The following is a 21,175-nucleotide window of genomic DNA, read 5'->3' as shown; positions in this document are numbered from 1 at the left end:
ACTGTACCACACTGCCTCTTCCGACCCTAAGAAAAAAAAATCTCCATTTTAGAGAAAATAGAAAAAAAAAATTTAGAAAATAGATGGCTTCAGAAATAAAACCAGGAATCAAAATGTGAAAACCAGGATCAGTTCTAGAAAGCTGACTCAACATGTCTATAATGATCTCCTTGCTCATCTTGGCCTGTTGCCTTCTATGAGAGGCCTTTCCTGTTCTTTCTTAAGCATGCTGGCCTTCCCTTTGTTGACTGTTTCCAAGTAGAAAATAGCTGATTTGCATGCAGGTGTTTCCATGATATACGTATCATTAAATTTGAGAAAGGGATCTGTCCTTTGCCTTTCTTTGTAACCCATGCACTTACACAGTACTCTGCATACCTAAATAAATGCTCACTGAAGAGAAACTACTAAGTGGTACTGTTTTTTTTTAAGTAGTAAACTCCCTGAACAAAATTTTTTTGTCCTTTATTTTCAAATTAGACCACATCATCAGGGAGATGATGCCATGACAAGCACATGAACTGGATCTGAGTGAAGAAGTACTTCACTAAGGTCTCACTTTCTCCTCCAGAATCATTTGGATCCAATACCAGATATGAATCAGGGTGACTGGAGATGACTGTGGATGTGGGGCAATCAGGGTTAAGTGCCTTGCCCAAGGTCACACAGCTAGTAAGAATCAAGTGTCAGTTCTTAACTACATAAAGGAATGGGAAGTTTTTAGTTAGTAAAGGTGGTAACCTAGAGATGGAACACCTGGTAGGGAGGCTTTGGGCAGAAGAAGTACTTAAAAAAGGTAAAAAGTACTTAGATACCAAAGATAAATGTTTTTAAAAAGGTGCCTGAGTCAAGAAAGAAAGGAACTTTTATTCACAGAATTTTAGAGTTAAAAGTATTCTTAAAAATCATTTAGTCTAGGGGGCAGCTAGGTGGCACAGTGGATAGAGCACTGGTCTTGGAGTCAGGAGTACCTGAGTTCAAACCTCAGACACTTAATAATTACCTAGCTGTGTGACCTTGGGCAAGCCACTTAACCCCATTGCCTTGAAAAATCAAAAAACAAAAAATCATTCAGTCTATATTGTTGATGGAGCTATGAACTGACCCAACCTTTCTGTAAAGTAATTTGAAATTATGCCCAAAGGGCAACAAAAATGTGACTACCCTTTGATCCAGTACTACCTCTACTGGGTCTATACCCTGAAGAGATCATGAAAAAAGCCTTGTACAAAAATATTTAGAGCAGCTCCTAACTGGAAATCAAGTGAATATCCATCAGTTGGGGAATGGCTGAACAAATTGTGGTATTATGGAACACTATTGTTCTATTACAAACCAGGAGATATGGGAATACAGAGAATCCTGGAAAGACTTGCATGAACTGATGCTAAGTGAGATGAGAAGAACCAGAAGAACATTATACAAAGCAACATGGGGGGGGGGGGGGTAATGATCAATCTTAATGGACTTGCTCATTCCATCAGTGCAATAATCAGGGACAATTTTAGGTTATCTGCGATGGAAAATACCATCTATATTCTCCAGAGAAAGAACTGTGGAGTTTAAACAAAGACCAAAGGCTATTACCTTCAATTAAAAACAAAGGTTGCCCGCAAGTGGCAATCTAATTGTCATGAGCCTGTCATTCATTTTTTTTTTTTTGGTAGGCATTCAAGCTTGTTGACTAGTTTTGATTGCAAAATTTACACCAAGTTTCACAGTGCTCTCCTTCATTGCAGTCTCTCCAGAAAAACGTTCTAGCTCTGACTTCAATAAGCTGGCCTTCATTAGCCAACTCAGGGCTGATAGTTGGATATAACACCTGCTGGGTTCTCTTATAAGAGCTGTTCTTCTTTCAGGTCTATTGGATCTTGTGTTATCTATGAGGGTGTGTATGTTCCATGCACCAATGGTGAGAATAATCTTCTTTGAAGAAGTTTTTACAGATTTTTTTGTATCTTGACCACAGTGTAAAATCCCCACCTGCTGCAGTATTCAGGCCAGGGGTGAGTAAGTAGATAATTTTTAGAGCACCTTTTCTAGCCCCTTCCTCACATCAGAAGGTGAGCTGTGTGATCCTCAAAAGGGCTACTCTGTCCCTAGGGGGCTGCCAAATTCCACTGTATCTCACAATAAGGAAACAACCCTATGGCTTAGGCTGCCTATGTACAGGGTTTTGACTATAGCTCTCAGTGTATCTGCACCTGCTGCTTCTTCACTTGCCTGTCACCAAAGGACTTTGAGGAATAGTAAAGTGGTATAGTTGATGTCTTTTGATGTGTGGGTGTAAACTGGATTTAAGTGAGGTAGAGTTGCACAAAGTCAATGGCCTCACTCTCTCTTCCAAAGTCAACATGATCCAGCAGCAAAACAGAGTCAAGAGAACTAGTGATGACTTAAGATACAGTGGATGACCTTGACATCTTTGATGACTAACTAAGCTCTAAGTGTTCCACAACACCTACTTCAGCTGCCTTCATGGCCGTTGGAAAGACATGCTCTCATCCATCCATTCCATCAATGAAAGACTTCACAGGCTTAGGGAGGTCACCAATAAGTCTGACAGTCCCTCAGTTACCTCCAGAAACAATTTACCTGGGTGTGCCCACTGTGCATACTATAGCTTCTTGGAGTCACAGGTAAGAGTTAAGTGGCTCAGGTAGACATCAAAAGTAGAAAGTAGCCCTGAAAAGGGCTCAGCAGCTCTCACACTAGAAGTACTAGTCTTCCTTGTACAAACCCTATACCCTAGTCAGAGGGTAAGACAGGCATAAATAAATGTGTGTGTGTGTGTGTGTGTGTGTGTGTGTGTGTGTGTGTGTGTTTACAGTGATCTGAAAGATAAAATAGATAAAATGAGAGATTAGGAATAGGGCAGAGACTGAGATCAAGAAAGTCTTCATGGACGAAACAGAATTTAATTGGGAGTAGGGAAAGTGAAATATCTATGAAAATTCAGAGGTAAAAGAGGGCAAAACAAGAGATAGTACATAACAATAGCATTGGATTTGGGGTCAAAAATCTGGATTTGAACTCTTGTCACTTACTTGTTGTGTGACGATATATGAGTCATTTAATATTCTGCAATGCTCAGTTCCCTAATCTGTGAAATGAGGATTGTTTAAGGTCCTTTTGGGGTACAAATTTTATGTGATTCTGAAACTAGTGATTATATAATATGGAATAGAATATATAAAGTTAGAAAGAAAATTTGGAGAGCAGACAGTGCCTTCCTTGTATTGAATATCAAGATAAAAAATGAAGTATTTTACCCTGGGGAAATCAGAGAAAGTATAACAGTAATGTGATTAGATCTGCATCTAGACATTTTCTTTGGCAAAGATTCAAAGGCTAGATTGAAGAAGGGAATAAATGGAGTGAGGGAGAACAGTGAAAGCTCTTCTAACAGCCCAGGCAGGATAGGGGTAAAGTTAGATATTAGGGTTGTGGCAGTGGAATCAATGGGAAGAAAATAAATACAAGAAATATTGTATTAAATCTTCAACAGGATTTAACAACTAATTACATAAAGGGAAAGGAGGCTCAATGATCACCCCTAGATTTAGAGGCTAGGTTAAAAAAACTGAAATTAGGGAGAATGGAAAGGATTTAGGAAGAATAGTTGTAGTTCAATTTTGGACATCTGAAACTTGAGATGCTGGCAAAATGTCCAAAAATATGTGATAAAGTATCAAATGAGTGAGTTCAAAGGAGGAAAAAGGTAACTGAGGCAGGGAAAGTTTTATACCAAGGGTGACTTCTAGTTCTAAAAATGTATCTTCTGAGTATAGCTACTCCTCTTACTTGTCTAATAGGAGGGTAATAAACTTCGAATAAAGAAGAACAAGGAAAAGAAATATTTTTTTAAGGAAATAATATTGATTTTGAAGTCAGAGAGACTAGATTTAATATCTGCTCATGATTTGATCTTGGGCACCGGTTTTCTCAACTAAAGAATGAAGGGTTTGGAAAAGAATTTCTGAGATTCCCTTTCAACTCTAAAGTTCTGATCACATGATCAATTCTAATATAGAAGAGTAGATCTGGGGAAAATTTGTGAGAAATAAATTAAGTGAATGAATTATGAAGGATGTAGATAGGAAATTGAAATATATTTCCATCCTGTCTCAATTTCAAGTGCATATACTGATCGGTTAGGTGGGTCTATCTGAGTTTTAAAATATCTGGACTCCTCTAAATTTCCCTGTCAACTCTTACAACTCTGAAAGAAATTAATCTCTCACTCTCTATGCCTACTCAAGGGTAAAACCCAAAAAAGTTTCCAATATAGAGGCACAAACAAAGGCAGGAAGTGGGAGCCCTCATATAACACATGAAGAGCGGGCATTAAGTTCCTGCCAGGTACTAAAAGGTTTTTAAAAGCCAGAAGAACAGAATCAAATTATTAATTGAGCTTTCACAAGATTGAGTGGCTTGAAGTATACCAAAAAAAAAACAGGTTTGAAAGAAATAACTAATCAGAAATTTAGGATAATTTAACATTTATAGAAATATTCAAAGCTTACCTCCTTGGATTCCTTTCACTGTTGCTGTTTTACCAGCATTATCAAGTCCCAACATCAAGAGAGTTATCTTTCTAAAAACAATAAAATTTTAAAATCACAATAGGATATAAAGAATTTGCCTTATTAAAAAATGTATTTCTATGGAAAAATTAAACAAAATTAGTTTTAAGATAGTCTCTTCTACTAATATATGAAAATAGAGGGAAGTAATGTAATAAATAATTCAAAATGCAGAGAAAAAGCAACAATACCATAAGATAATCATGAATCTATATGACAGAAAGGATATTAAGATGCTGCCTTGGGGCACCTAGATGGCACAGTGGATAGAGCACCGACCCTAGAGTAGGAAGGACTTGAGTTCAAATCCAACCTCAGACACTTAATACTTGCCTAATAATTATCTCATGACTTTGAGCAAGTCACTTAACCCCATTGCCTTAAATAAGAAAAAAAAAAATTTAAAAAGATGAGATGCCTTAAACAGAAACAACTAAGTTAAAATACATTGAAGTGAAAAAGACAATTATGTTTATATTGTACACATTGAGTTTTGAGATATCTATAGGACCTCCAGTTTCAAATGTCCTATATGAGGTTGATGACATGGGACTGGAGCTCAGGAAACTCGATATCTATATCTGAAAGTAACAAGTATAGAGATCAGGCCAAAGCTATTAAGTTTTGAAGACAGGATTCAAACAACTCTCTAGACTGCATGTCTTTCTATACTGTCCCACAATAATAATGAATAAATTGTACTTTCCATTCTTGAATAATCTATCCAAATATAACTAGGACACTAATTTGTAAGAGCAAAATTCCAACATGACCTATTTAAACAAGCTACTAATAACTCAAAAATAGGATGCAGTTAAAAGCATAGTTATTCCTCAGTCATATTCATATTATACTTGAGAAATCTAGGTTTCTAAAGATAAACATTCACTATAACTCAAACAGACCCATTACCACTGCTGTTACTTCTCCCATCACCTGTCATTTCTTGCTTAAGGTAAATTTAACCTCCTTTTCTTCTCCTCCTCCTTTCCCTTTTGGTCCCTTCTCCTCCTCCTAATTCTTGCTCTGGACACAGGACTAGTCATATTAAGTAGTTCCCTAGGAAGTCAGCAACCTAGGCAACACAATGCAAAGGAGGAGAGCATAAAAGGCAGAGACACTCAAAAGGAAACCAAATAGATTAAGAATGTCTATGTTCTCTTACATTCAAATATAAATACAGCCTTGTAGAGCTCGTAGCTTGTTCCATTTACATTCCTTGGGCAAATTTTACAGTTTTTAATAATTCAGGCTTCTCAAATAATAATTCACCGTTTTTAACATTAGTATGATTTTGTAATATATAATATTAAAACTGATGTTCTTTCATTTTTTTTACATCACTATTATTTACCAATGTCAGCTCTCTCCATCCTGAAGTCCCCACTAAGAACTCTCCCATATAACTTAAATAAAATGAAGCCAAATAGATCAACACTTTGGCCATTTATGGATAGCTAAAATATCTAAATTTTCAATCACTCAATGTTGTTCTTTATATTGTTGAGGTCTTCTCAAAAATTGTTCTTCTGGTTCATATCACTCAGCCTCAATTTCTACTCTTCCCAAATTTCTCTGAATTCCTTATGGTCAACATTTCTTTATCAAATCCACACATATATATGTATATATAAAGATATAGGTAAAATTTTAGTATTCTATTATATTCATATATTTCAGTTTGTTGTGACATTATTCAATTGATGAGAACTTTCCTAAAGTTTTGGCTACTATAAAGAATATTTTCATAAAGATCTTTTATATTATATGGGACTTTTCCATCTATCTTCTTGACATATATGGGCCTAAAAGAGATCAAGGGGTAGACTTATTTTAGTGACTTTAATATAACTTCACATAGTTTTTCAGAATAGAACAAGTTAACAGCTCCAACAAAAGCTAGTGCCTTTCTTCAACAATTGTCACTTTTCTGATAATGTAATCAAAGTGAGGTAAAGTCTTAAGAGTTTTATTTTGAAAATCTATTATTAGTGGTTTGAAAATCTGCAAATCTTCTGATAACTGTATATGATGCATTGTAATACATTGGGAAAAAGCACTAAGACCTCTGGATAGGACAAGGGTTCAAATCCCACCTTTAATACCTATGTGTCACCTCCAACAAGTCACCAAACTTCCCTTGACCCAAGTTTCCCTATTTATCAAACTACAAGGTTGTACTAGATAACCTGAGGACCCTTCTAGCTGTAGATCTATTTTACAAACTTACATTCTTTGTTCATTTATTTAGAGGAATGGCTTATTCCTATATTTATCAAATCCACATACATATATATATATGTATATATAAACATATAGGTATGTATATATATATATACACACAAATATATAGGCATGTATATGTACACATGTGTGTGTGTGTGTGTGTGTGTGTGTGTGTAGGTGTGCACACATCAGATATCAGAATATGGAACAGCAGATAAGACAAGGTGTCAACAAAGCCCAAGTGCAAATCTTACTTTAGAACCTTACTATGTGATCTGGAATAAATCAAATAACCTGTTTGCCCCATTTTCCTCATCTGTAGATTGAGCTATTTACATCTGCAAGGTAGGATGACTATCATTCTTTTTCAAATTTAGCAGGATAACAATGTGAATTACAGTTTAAATATATAATTCAGTTAATTTGACCACATTTGTATTATTCCAGAAATGATGGCAAGTTCTTTTAAGGAAAGGAAAAAAAGTTATTTTCTGGCAATTTTAAGTAGTGTTTTATATGTGTACCAAAATTAAGATTGGTAAATTTCATCCAGAACTTTGTAACTAGCATCAGTCATGGTTGATGTTTTACTCTCCCTAATGAAAACTGATTTGAAATATCCTCATTATTCTGATTTTTAAATTTTATATGTAGTGCTATATTGATTTTTTATGTTTTTATGGATGACATTCATACAGTTTAATTACAAAGACTTCTGTGCTGTGTACTGGATATAAAAAGAAAAAAATAGTACCTGACTTTAAGGAGCAGAGGAGAGCACAATATATATATACACACAAATAAATTAGAGGTAGAAAGCACTAAGTGTTATGGGGAACCAAGAACAGAATAACACCTGGATAGTTATTTTAAGGGAAGATAGGGATTTTTACATTTTTCAAAATTAAATTTTATTTCTTCAACCAATAAAAATCTGCCTTCTTTTCTCACTACTCCCAAACAATTGAAAACAAAAGTAAAATAAAACCCATGTTATAAACACATATAATCAAGTAAAACAAATGTCCATATTGCTTTAAACATGATTCAAATTTATTTCTTCATAGACTGGAAACTTACCAAGAGTAATAGTGTTGTTAATATTTTAACTAATTCTAAAATTATAAATAAGGGATTGAAGTGATCATAATATAAAAGACAATTTTGATGATTTTAAATTGAAAAAAATCAAAGTAAAGCAAAAAAGTTAATTAAATTGGGCTATTATCTCCAATTTACAGATGAGGAAAATGGGGCAAACAGGTTATTTGATTTACAGAATTAATATCAGATAAAGGAAAATATTTTTTTACATAGGATAGAACTGTCATAGGTATTTGCAAGGTAGGATGACTTATAACTGTATTTTTAAATTGAATAATACATTTCATATACTAAGTCATAAAAAGATTAAATACTGTATATATATAAAATTTTAGGAATTAAGACAAATGGCACAACATTTTCCACACCTACTGCTATTTTTTCAATCAAATAAATAATACAAAAACTGAAATTTCTAAGTCAAAGACAACCCTTGTTAATCAAAACATATGGAAAGTGTTTTTAAACTTAAAATGAATTTAAGTACTTGCAAATATGTCCTATTAATATGATAAAGCTTCCTCAAGTTTATGAAATACACCTGGACTCTTCTTGCTTAACATTCATATTCTAGGTTGTATAACATAACAGTATTCATAAACATCTCTTTGTGTTACTAGGAAGAGATAAAAGAAAGTAATATTATCAGTATGTGTTGATGTATTTAACCTAGATATCAGCATTATCCAAATACATTTTTTAAACTGAGACCAGAAATTCTTAGCAAACTGAAATATTAAGCTGAGTTTTTTAATAGAAGTAAAAGAAATGGAATTTCAGATGTTTGTAAGACATTTGTAAGATAATTATGGACAGCAATATTTTAAGTTGAAGATTGTCACTGAAAAGAAGAAATAAGAATTACAACAAAAAATAAAGGGAAGGATCCTGTTAAAACTTCACTGAAACCCCCAACAAGAGTTTATATCTAAGAAACACTAAAATAATATATAATCTAATTTGATAAAACCACAACTTATCATTGAGGTATCAATGATACCCTAGAGGGGTATTTTATTGTTGCCATTGCTGTTTTTAAGTATCCCATGGAAGTCTAAGGAAGTCTGTAGAATCATCTCAAAATGTTTTGAACTTTATAAAATACAATACTTATGATTACAAAGAAAACCAAGTAGTTAAAATAACAATGTATTTTTTTCCTATCCAAGTTCATGAATCTCCTTAAATCTCTTTATTAACCCCTTGGTGGTCCATGTAATCTAACTTAAGAACCCATCCAATACCCAAAGGGCTATAAATAGCCTTTAATCCAGCAATACCACTTCTAGGTCTTTAACCCAAAGAGATTCAAGAAGAGCGGAGCAGGACCTATTTTACAAAAATGTTCATGGCAACTCTTTTTATGGAGGCAAAGATGTGGAAATTGAAGGTACTGCCAATCAATTAGGTAAGGGCTGAATATGCTGAAATATATGAATGTAATGGAATATTTTGAATTACAAGAAATGATAACCATAATGATTTCAGTACAGTTGCAAATTAAGTTTCCAAAGAAATTTTGAAAGAAAATATTTGAGAAATATGAATTTTAGATAATCTTAATTAGAATATAGATGTTAAAAGTTAATTAAATTCTATCAATGTCATCCATAAAAACATAAAAAAACAACTTTTTTTTCCTTTCCTTCAAAGAACTTGCCATCATTTCTGGAATAATACAAATGTGGTCAAATTAACTGAATTATGTAATTAAACTGTTAATTCACATTGTTATCCTGCTAAATTTTAAAAAGAATGATAGTCACCCTACCCTGCAAATATCTATGACAGTTCTATCCAATGTAAAAAAATATTTTCCTTTATCTGATATTAATTCTGTGCTCTAAAATGGTTTATTAAAGAATAGAAGTCACATGAGTTCTGGATCTGAAACTTCAGTGTTACCTTTCTAAAAACACTGATAAAATTTTCTTATGCTTAAAAAAGTCAAATATTTGACTCTCAAATGAAGATTTGACACTTCTTTCATTGCAACACATCTCGTTTCCACACAGACCCTTTCCACACACAGTACTAAATTTATATCATCCCAATGTGCTTAAGTTTTGTCTATTTGAGGGCGAGTCTGTTCATGGCAAAGGAAATCAATATGATGACTTTTTTGGTAGGTCTAGAAAAATACTATTACAATTTTTGTCATTCAAGAAAATCCAGGGAGAAATAGGGAAAATAGCTCAGGAAGGACTGAAATCAAATTAGAAGATATAATTTTTAAAAATCTGAATTTACAGCACATCAAAACACCAAAGGGTAGAAATCAATCTCACTAAATTTGATATCACAAGTACTTGAGTATCTCCAGAAAGTGAAAGCTTTACATTTCTTCAGATATTAAACATAATCATTCCACAAAAACCACAGTCCTTTCAGTCTAATTACAGCATGAAAATGAAGGAGGAAAGAAATTACAAAATAGTCCTTAAAATTAATAATAGCCAAGCTTGGGCCTCAGGGTGGAGAGGAAAAACACACTTTATCTTTCTCTCCCTTTTGAAGGGGTCTAGGACTATAACTGAGGAATGGGCACTACATACAAAGTCAAACATGATAGATGTGTTGATTAGTTTGTTTTTTAACCTATCTTTTAAAATTCTTTTTAAACTGTTCACGGAATAGCGAAGTGGAGGGAAGGGATATACTAAGAATGAAAGTGATGTTTAAAAAAAATCAAAAAGTAATGTAAATGTCAACCTAAAGCGTGTTTTTTCCTTGAGATTTTTATAATTAAGTTCAAAAATTCATTTTCATAAAGAGCAGTTCAACTTGAAGGAAAAGGCTGTAATTTGAAGCAATGAAGTCTTTAAAAGACTATCAATATTTTGCCATATTCTTGGTTCCAAATTGATGTGGAAAGACAATCAGTATGTACCTACTGACTACCCCAGAGGTCTCTATTATAATTTTTTTGTTTGGGGTATTTTCTCTGGGTATGAGCATTAAAAAAAAACAACCCAAACTCCTTGGGAATTCAAGAAAAGTAATGCAAATTTAAAGCAGGAGGATGTGAACAAAAACAGTAAAATATGATTAAGTGGAAATAACAGAAATGCTCCCTGCAATTATAAGAAACTTTAGTTTGGTATTCAGTCTAATTTACAGAAAGCTGCTGTAAGACATCTTCATAGTCAAGATAAATCACAATGTTAATTTATTTTTCCATGCTAGGAACAAGAACCAGTTAGACCTCAAAAAAAGGTCAAATAGAGAAGATAGAAGTACTTATTTCTTTGCACTTTTTTCAATTCGGATTTTTACCTCTCCAATTTAAAAAACTATTCCAGTCGGGGGGATGGGTACGGTAAGAATCCAAACACTAAGGCCGTGGGCAAAAATTCAGGTAGTCATTTATTTTTAAAATTAGGTTTTTCCCCTTCACGGCTCCAGATTCATCCCGAGAGGGGGAAAAAAATGGGAAAATAAAGATCTAGAACTATACAAGATTTCAACAAAATCTGCAATGATGAGCCCCAGAACAAGAAGCACCTAGTAACAGAACCCACCCGTGGGCACTGGGCCCCAAGTCTTTCCCCTTCCTACCTGTTGGGATCCCGCCACCTTTTCAGCCAACAAAAACAACTGGTTAAGAGACTTATAAATCCGCCCATTTCCCGGGCTGGGAAGAGCCTGCTGATGCAGCCTCGGGGCCCAAGGATCCCAGCCGGCTAGAAGCCACCCCCCCCCCCCCCAACAGAACAAAACGAAACGAAACAAAACAAAACAAAACAAAAAACAGGGAAAGGAGAAGAAGAGTAAAGAGGGGGGAAGAAAGGACTTCAGGGAAGGTCCCAGAGAGGATCACGACCAACTCCAGATCGTCCGGGTATCAGCCAAAGCTGGGAAATAGAGAGCTACCAACGCGAGAAGAGAAGCCTCCAACAGACGCTCCCACGTCACTTTGCTTTTGACGTTCGCCTTTGGAACCTAGGCTGGCGCCTCTGATTGGCTGGAGGACATTGAGAAGAATGCGGGTTAGGAGGAGGCGTGGGGGAGGGGAACTTGCAACCCGGCAACTAGAATGCTGGTGTCTCCGGGGCTCCCGTTAGGTAAACAAACCCTACCTGGGCAGAACGGAGTTTTTATTCCTTCACTCCTTTTGGTCTATTGTTTTCCAGAGTTCTTTTCCTTTTACCTCAAATCCAAAAGAATGCACTGTTAAAGTATCCTCTTCAGCCTTGCCTCAGCTTTGTCTGGAGATCTCAACTAAATCACTGGGCGGTTAGGTAGTATCTGCACAAGCTAAAAGAATTGAGAAAGAGTCAACCTTCTGTAGAAGTCAAAGGAATAGCAACGGCCACATCACAAAAAAAATTTATCCTGCAGTTATTTAGATAGTTCAGGTGGCATTTGGGCCTTGTGAAATTTGGTTATTAAGTAGTATCTCTACTATTATCTATAATCCCTGGAAAATCAATAAATTGTGCAGTATTATAGAATTAGGGAGCACACAGAATTTTACATCAGAACATCCTAATGTATTGATGAGGGGAGGAAGTAGATTGATATAAGTATCTCTGAAGTTCAAGACAAACTTTGGGGAAAATTGTTAAGTAAATGAAAAAAATTTGTATTGTCTCCCTTTACAGATATTGTAGCTACTGGCTACTTGACAATGAGGAATCATTACTCAGACCCGGGAAAGCATGGATGGAAATAAAACAAAAATTTATTTTAAAAGGTTACAAGACATAGGAAGGGCTAGATAGAGAGCACAAGAGAGATAAAAGAACAGTCAAGCAGTGTTGTCTGGGCCATTGTCGGAGAAGACTGAGGCTGCTCTGAGCTTCTGTGCAGCCCAGATTTTTATGGCTTACCTCTTATCCAGAGGGCAAAAAGTGAGTCCCTTTCTCTTACTAGACCAGGAATTAGGTAGAGGCTAAAGCCTAAGGAGATGAGCATACAAATTTTACATTAAACAATGAATCAATAATACATTAAGAATGGGGGGAGGTCTCCACCCCAAGCAGCTTTTAAAATTACAGTTGTTTCTGTTACAACCATAATTCTCTAAGTCTCAAGAGTCATTTTACATCTCCACCCAAATTCTTTCAGTTACATTTACAATTCTCTCCATCTTTCCCCTGCATCATTCCCCCCTTCAAATTATTCAGGAACAGCAAGGACTTTATTGAGTCTGGGTCCAGGGAATGATTGGCTGGCACAGCTGATTAGCATCCTATAGAGGCTGGTCTTAAGGCTATACAAGTAAGAGAAACAAAACTCAAGGGGGAAAAAATGAGCAAGCAAAAATTAGAGATATTGTAACAGAGACTATTTAACAGTGGCCCCATAATTAGGAAAAAACTAAAAAGTCTATAAGAGGCAAGAATTGTACTTTATGATTCTAAGTATCAAAATATCTTTTTTATAAGAACATGGGTTCCAATACAACTCAGATTTGTTGATGGATGCCACATAAGTTGTAAACAAAATCTCTGAAAAAACATTTTAAAACTGTACGTGTCCAAAAAGTAATTTGCATCAAAATTTTCTCTTTTGCTTTGGCCATGTTTAGAATGAACAAAGATTCTAATTGAAGAATGGATCTCTCCTTTAAAGCCATTAAATTTGCCAATAGGCATTATCCTGATCCACTGGCTCACTCTCATACTTACTTATGATGCAACTGGAATGATCATGGCAATTTGCTATTACAGAGCAGAGGACATGTTTCCTTCTGAAGTCATGCAGACAATATTCTTCAATGGGCCAGGTGAGGGAACTTTTAAAAGAATCCTACCCTAGTTGAGGCTAGACTCGTTCTTTCAAAGGTCACTTACTCCATCTGCAGACAAACCCCACTGGGCTAACTGGCTTCGTTGGCATATTGTCTTTCTGTTTTATCATACCTGATGTCAGACAGATCAATATGTTGTAATATAGCAATTACCTATAACCAGAGCTTCAGGTGACTTGAGCACTAAGGAGAACCAAGAGTGTGCCAGGATGTAATTTAAAGTAAGAGATCCAGGGGGAAAAATCATAATTCAATTTTTGCCCATGTACCTAAGGGTAGTGCTGTAAATGAAATGCAAAACAGATTTTGAGATGTAAAAACAATAATCCTAATTTATGTATATATGTATATATTTAATAAAATCAACTTTTTGTAGTGAACCCATTTAGCTATTAACTGAGGATTTAGGAACAGAAGATCTCCCTCAATGGAAAAGATTAAAGACTGTCAAAGATGTTATTTGGTTTATTCTATCTGAACAAGGGGGGAGCAGGGGATATTCTAATTAGTCTGTGGGATTTTTTTTTTTGAGTGGCTATTTGCCCAGTTAAAATCAAGAAGTGTTACATATGGGCAGCTAGATGGTACAATGGATAGAGCGTTGGTCCTGGAGTCAGGAAGACCTGAGTTCAAATATGATCTCCAGACACTTAATAATTGCCTAACCTTGGGCAAGTCACTAAATCCCATTACCTTAAACAAGTAAAAAAAAAATTTAAAAGAAGTGTTAAATATTAAAACCTTATTTTGTGAAAATGGCAAGTAGAATGAAGAATGAAAATATTTTGTGAAAAATGAAATCATGTATGTGGTTTTTATAGCTGTAAAATAAATATTTTAAATAAGTTATGGGAATCTAGTTCAGAACAGCATGTGCTAAAATCAAAAGACTTAATGGAAAAGAATAATGGAACAGCATATTAAAGGAGAAATGTAAGTAGCTCAATCTAAGTAATGAATTCTAAGAATTGGGAAGAGAATCAAGGTATAGAGACAGTTAGGAAGGGGTTTGAACCATTTGTGAAATATAGAAGTTAGTTAAACATGTAGAACGAAGGTATGAGCAGGTTTGACTTTATATAAGTAAAAAAGATTGATTTTGGGAGCTTTGAGAAGTGATTTAAAAATCTATGGAAGAAGAAAGTATAGTAAATTATAAGTTCAAATGGAGATATGTGTTTAAATGAGGTTGGGGTAATTTGAAAATTGCATCAGACTTCACCTTTTGCAATATCTGGCAGTGAATTGATTAGAAAGTAGTAAAGCCCACAATATGAAAAGTTTGATATGAAAGCAGCTGCTAGGTAAATGTTAATTTTCTATTATCATATTATTGTTTTAATGGCTATGCTGTAATAGATGGGGACAGAATAGCCTTGGTGGAGGCTGGGAGTGTACCAAAACCATTATCAGCACAGACTTGTGAGTTATATGCTCTTAATCAAGATTTTAAATTGCTAATAAAAGGGGACATATTCAAAATGTACTTGGGGTATTGTTCATGTAATTGGAAAAATCTGGGTGAGCGAGGAATGATAAACAGTAAAGGTAAAGAATTAACACATACCACTCTGATATCTCAAATTTTGGAAAATCTCCAATTCCTAGAAACATAAAATGTTCTAATATTAAGAAATGTTGATCAATGAGGATAGAAAGCTCTCATAAGTTAGAGCACTGAGAAGTTAGAATTGCTGCTAAAGATAAGAATTTTCAAACTCTTTAGGTTTTGAAAAGAAAATAATTTTGGATATAACTTTTGGAATGTAAGAGAAATATAAAGAAAATCGTTTTTTAGGGTTTTTTTTTCTTTTTTTGCAAGGCAGTGGGGCTTAGTGACTCACCCAAGGTCACACAGCTAGGTAATTAGTAAGTGTCTGAGATCAGATTGGAACTCAGGACCTCCTGACTCCAAGGCTGGTATTCTATTCACTGCTCCACCTAACTGCCACCACATAAAGACAATCTTAAAACCGTAAGAAGGGATTTTGAGAAATCTGGCCTTTTTGTTTAGGGTTTTTTTTTTTTTGCAAGGCAAATGGGGTTAAGTGGCTTGCCCAAGGCCACACAGCTAGGTAATTATTAAGTGTCTGAGATCAGATTTGAACCCAGGTACTCCTGACTCCAGGGCCGGTGCTTTATCCAGTATGCCACCTAGCTGCCCCAGAAACATCTGGTCTTATGAATTTTTCTGTGTTGTAAAGTTCTAGGAAATAAAGTATACATGAAATTGAAATGTGTTACGTATACTTAGTAAACTTTGTATTAGAACAAATTCAAGCTCAACTTTCTGAGAATTTTAAATTGCATTGTAATAACAAACAATGAATGAATTGAGATTTGTTAAGAGAAAACTAGAGAATATCTTACCAACAGTTTAAGGCTTTGTTTTTTTTACTTCATATTTTTGAAAGGGAATATATATATATATATATATATATACATATATATATATATATACATATATATATAATCAAAATAGCTTACTGTTATTTAAGAAGAAGAAAATGTATATATAAATGCAATACTGACACAGATCAAAAGTTTACATAAGGTTTTTGAAATTATTACATGTATAAGATTGAATTCATAAACTTATAAAACAGATGTAAGAGAGATTTGTGTGTAAAAGATACTTAACTATAAGGTTAACTTTAAGAGAACCTGTTGTTTTGTTTTGCTTTAAGAGAAGGAGATATCAGCATGGAAACCTTATGTTTCATGTAGGTTAAAAACTTAGTGTTCAGTTTTAAGGATGTAAAATTGCAGATTTCTTTCCCCATGTTAAATAAAGACTCAGAAGGTGTTGAGAGCCAGCCCTTAGGAGTGATTTACACATATTTTTGGTGATCTTTGTCATCAGAGAAATGCATGTATTCTTGCTCATTAAATGGATTTGTTGGTTCACCAGTGAACCCTAACCTAAGACATCTGTGATGCTAGAGGTGTTTGGGAAACTTTCTGATAAGAAAGTTTACAGACATTGAAGGATAAATATCATAAATTTAATTAAGGAAGCTATGCAGTAGGGTTTCGTCTGACCTGTCATGTCTGAGATAAGTTTTGTTATAAAAGTCTGAGTATTCAAGAATAAAGTTAAGAGACATTGTTTCACAACTGTAGGCGTTGGTTTTCTTGGCATCTATTTATTCTTGGGACATTTCTTTTCAACCTGGCTCTCAACTCAATGCCAGACCACACCAGAGCTATGGCAGGTGATAAGAAAAATAGTATATAAAAGATTAGGAAGTATATCATGACTGCAAAATATCCTTTCCAATAATATTGATTAAGTGTGAGGGACTTTGAAAAATGATTAGGAAATTAAAAAGTAGGTAACCCCTAGTTAGGTAATTTATTGATGAGATGTTGAAGATATTGAAAAGTTATGTGATCTATTTCTGTAAATATAAGCTATATTACCATAATGATGTCAAAGCCTGGAATTAATAATTGATTGTTTTTTAGGGATAATGAGGGAAAATATCAAAAGTCATGACCCTCTGGGCTCCCTGAAATTCTTTTTTTTTTTAAGGTTTTTGCAAGGCAAATGGGGTTAAGTGGCTTGCCCAAGGCCACTCAGCTAGGTAATTATTAAGTGTCTGAGACTGGATTTGAACTCAGGTACTCCTGACTCCAGGGCCAGTGCTTTATCCACTGCTCCACCTAGCTGCCCCCTCACTGGAATTCTTAAACAATGTGTTGGCCCTTGCTCTAGATCTATAGATCCAGGGATAAATGCAATAATGGGAAGATTGTTTTATTTTGTTTTGTTTTTGCTAGGCAATGTGGTTAAATGGCTTGCCCAACTACACAACTAGGTAATTATTAAGTGTCTGAGGCCAAATTTGAATTCAGGTACTCCTGACTCCAGGGCCGATGGTATATCTACCGCACCACCTAGCCACCCCTGGAAAATTGTTTTATAAAGCTAACAAATAATGTCTTACTCTTATTACTGTTTTATTACATTTGGAATTAATAGCACATGTTAAAAAATTTAAAGTTCCTTAAGATGTTCTAAAGGTTCGAAAGAATTCTAAAAGTAGGAATTTGAATTTCAAACATGGCTAATAATTAAACAGGTTTATAATAGAGAATTGTTTGCATAAGAACTTTCCAATTATATATGTAAATTGGGATTATTGTGGTTATATATATATATATATATATATCAAAATTTATGGCTATTTGCTTTGAAGTGAAAACACCTGAATAAGGTAAAAATAATAATAATTTGAGATTTTTATATGACAATCTCTGGCTAGTTGTTATGTGAGAATTCTGTAAATAATCTCCTAGCCAAAGGCTAGAAGTAAGGGTCCCTAGCCAAGAGGCCTCTGATATAGTATCTTTAGAATAAAGTAGATAAGATTTCAGGGAAAGGGATGCTGGTCTAGAGATTAGAAGTCAGTGCCATCAGAATGACAGATCTTCTAGTTAAATTATGGAACATACCTGTGAAGAGTTTTTGTTTGACAAGGAATACTCCATTTGCTTGCAGGGGGGCAACTTTTTGAATAAGTTTAGAAAGTAACCCTATTTAGTGTATTCCAATGACAAGGACCCAGAGGGAAGTCAGAGAAGATATATGTGATATATGTGTAGGGAAGAATACTGATTGGTTGTGACTGTGACCCTACCCCCCATCCAGATTATATTTAGCATTCAGACCTCATGAAGTGGATTCACTTGGAGGTCTCATTAGATGGAATTACTATTTCAGATCATGGGATTTAATTGACTTTTGTTTTGTGTCTGATGTCAGGCATGATCAGCAAAGGAAGTGCTGTTGGGTAAAATACTCTTTTGAAGACCTGGATGCCCAGTGGAGGTTTGGAGACTATACAAATGACAAGTGCATCAGGATAAAAATAATAAGTTGAAGAGGCAGCTTTTCAGTGCAATCTGAGATTGGAACCTTTTAACTTGATTTCCCCAAATGTGACATTTGAATAATGTCTCACCAGATAAACCCAATATTTAGCTTAAGGCATTTGACTACTGGCATGACCTCTGCCTGGAACCTGACATTCAAAATTATATCCATAAAAGGATCTTCTTTTGAGGTCCTGGATCTTTATAGTAAAACCACTATAAACAAATTTGATATAGAAATTTTAGGCCAATTAGCATTTAATAGCTAGATAGGCTAGTATGTGGTTATGTCCTCAGGTGTTAGCTATATGTTTTAAGAAAAATTAAGATCCCTTGATTTTTTTATGCTAGAAAAGGGATATTTAGCTATGAATAATAAAAAGGTTTTTGTAATCTCAAGACATAATTCAGCACAATAGCAGTTTCAAATTCTACTTTAAGGAAGGGAATGTAAGTCAATTGAGCACATTCACTGTTTAGGAAACGATTATGGAAATTTTGTTTTTGTTAAAGTGAAATATGTATATCAATGTAACAGTGAGTAATTCAAAATGTAAGTTGAAATAGCTCTAATATTTTATTATCTAGTGATGGAAACATGAGTGTAAGTCTGATAAGATGTTGTATTAATAAGTTCCTTTGCCAGAAGAGATGATCTCAACATGCTATCCAAACTGGAGAGAACTTTTTGGAATGGACTCTGAAGATACAGAAAGATATTGAATGTCTCCAGGGGAAAAGAGAGAGACTGAACCAATTTCATCTTCCTCCTTTATGAGCCTATGTGTGTTTATGGGTTATTTGGTGAGGGGGGTTCCAAGAAGAAGCTGGGTCCCTTGTGGACAGGAAGAGATAACAGAACTCAAGGGCCTATCAAAGATAGTGTGAGAGTACTTCAGATGCAAGAAATATATGTGTGTGTTTGTGTGTGTGTGTGTGTGTGTGTGTGTGTGTGTGTGTGTGTGTGTGTGTGTGTTTTGAAATATGGGGAGTTATTAAGTGGGAAAATTCCTAGTAGCAAAGTTCCTGGTGAGGTCCTCTTAGGGTTAAAAACTGTTTTTTGTCAAGAAAACCTGGAATTCTAAAAGAAGTTCAGAGCCACGTGCTTTATGATAAGACTATTTTTGCAAACTGGGAGGACAGTCTAACATTACTTCATTAAGATAGTGTGGGAAAAATATTATGAAAATCTTTCATTATTTTTTCTGTGTGTATTGCTGGGGTAGATTTTCTGTGAATAAGATTGTACCTCCAGAGAAGGAGGGAGGCCTGTGTTATGACCTATAATCTTGTTTGACTGTCCTTTTCTTTTTTTGGTGGGATTTTTGAACCTACCCTTTCTCAAGAAAGGTAATAAACTTTCTTTTGCTAAGACCCAGTCTCTGAAGATTTTATTTAGTGGACTTTTATTTCACAAAATGGTATCACCCTTTATGTCTAAATTCTGTACCCATTTTGACCTTATTTTGGTTTAGGATGTAGATGAAGCTCTATGCCTAGTTTTTAATCACACTATTTTCCAGTTTTTCCAGTTTTTGCCAAATAGTGAGATCTTATCCCAGAAAGTAGTATCAAACAGTAAATTTCTGTAGTCATTTTATCACATTGTAGTCAATTTAACATATTGATCCATTTCCCTATTTCTTAGTCAGTGCCAGACAATTTCGATGACTGCTGCTTTATAATATTGTTTTAGATCTGGTACAGAGAGGCCACTTTTCTTTCACATTTTTTTTTACCAATTCTCTTGCTATTCCTGATTTTGTTGCTCCAGATGAATTTTCTTAATTTTTAATTTTCTTATTTTTTCTACCTCTGAAAAAAGGGTTTTTTGATAGGCTAATTGGTATATCACTGAATAAGTGATTTAATATGGGGAGAGTTGTCATTTTGATTATATTAGCTCATGAAATATGAGCTAATTGACTCATATAGGAGTATAAACATGAATAATTGACATTTTCCCAATTGTTTGTGTCTGACTTTATTTGTATGAAAAGTATTTTCTACTTGTATTCATACAGTTTCTGGATTTGTCTTAGGAGATAGATTCCCAAGGATTTTATGTTGTCTACAGGTTACTTTAAATAAAACTTATCACAGTGTAAAGATCAACAGAGTGCCTTCTGTGGGGGGAAAGGAAGCAAGATTAGGGGAAAAGTTATAAAATTCAAAATAAATAAAATCTTTCTTTAAAAAAATAAAAATAAAGGGAACTTCTCTATTGCTTGCTCTTGGACTTTTTTGGTCATATATAGAAATGCTGATGATTTATATGGGTTTGCTTTTATTTCTTGATAGTTTGATAAAGTTATTCATTGCTTCAATTCATTTTTAGTTGATTTTCTAGAGTTCTCTTTTATAAAAAATTTTTATTTAGAGCAATGGGATTAAGTGATTTGCCCAAGGTCACACAGGCAATTATTAAGTATCTGAGGCTAGATCTGAACTCAGGTCCTCCTAGCTGCCCTTAGGGTACTCTTAAGTATATCATCACATTGTCTGCCAAGAGTGATAATTTGTTTTTCATTACCTATTCTAATTCTTTCGATTTCTTTGTCTTCTCTTATTGCTAAAGTTAACATTTCTAATACAGTATTGAATAGTATTGGTGATAATTGGCATC

The 21,175-nt window shown here is 34.5% G+C and overlaps 1 protein-coding gene and 1 long non-coding RNA gene across 2 annotated transcripts in view; one reads left to right on the top strand and one right to left on the bottom strand.

Moving 5' to 3' along the window:
• Positions 1 to 11,827, bottom strand: part of ARL13B (ARF like GTPase 13B) — a 58,021-nt gene extending 46,194 nt beyond the window's left edge. Inside the window, exons 1-2 of the mRNA XM_074192298.1 lie at positions 11,475 to 11,827; positions 4,527 to 4,597 (exon numbers count right to left, since the gene is read on the bottom strand). Of these exons, the coding sequence (XP_074048399.1) occupies positions 4,527 to 4,597; positions 11,475 to 11,542 (139 nt within the window). The 5' untranslated portion in view covers positions 11,543 to 11,827. The remainder of the gene's footprint in view (positions 1 to 4,526; positions 4,598 to 11,474) is intronic.
• Positions 11,828 to 13,406: 1,579 nt separating this feature from the next.
• Positions 13,407 to 19,921, top strand: LOC141492011 (uncharacterized). The gene is made up of 2 exons (XR_012469834.1): positions 13,407 to 13,647; positions 19,184 to 19,921. It is a non-coding gene; the product is annotated as an uncharacterized LOC141492011 (long non-coding RNA).
• The last annotated feature ends 1,254 nt before the right edge of the window (positions 19,922 to 21,175 follow it).

The sequence above is a fragment of the Macrotis lagotis genome, chromosome 6 (genome assembly GCF_037893015.1).
Source record: "Macrotis lagotis isolate mMagLag1 chromosome 6, bilby.v1.9.chrom.fasta, whole genome shotgun sequence".
In the NCBI taxonomy this organism is placed as follows: Eukaryota; Metazoa; Chordata; class Mammalia; order Peramelemorphia; family Peramelidae; genus Macrotis; species Macrotis lagotis.
Note: the sequence above shows the minus strand (reverse complement) of the source record. Positions and strands in the feature narration are given on the sequence as shown.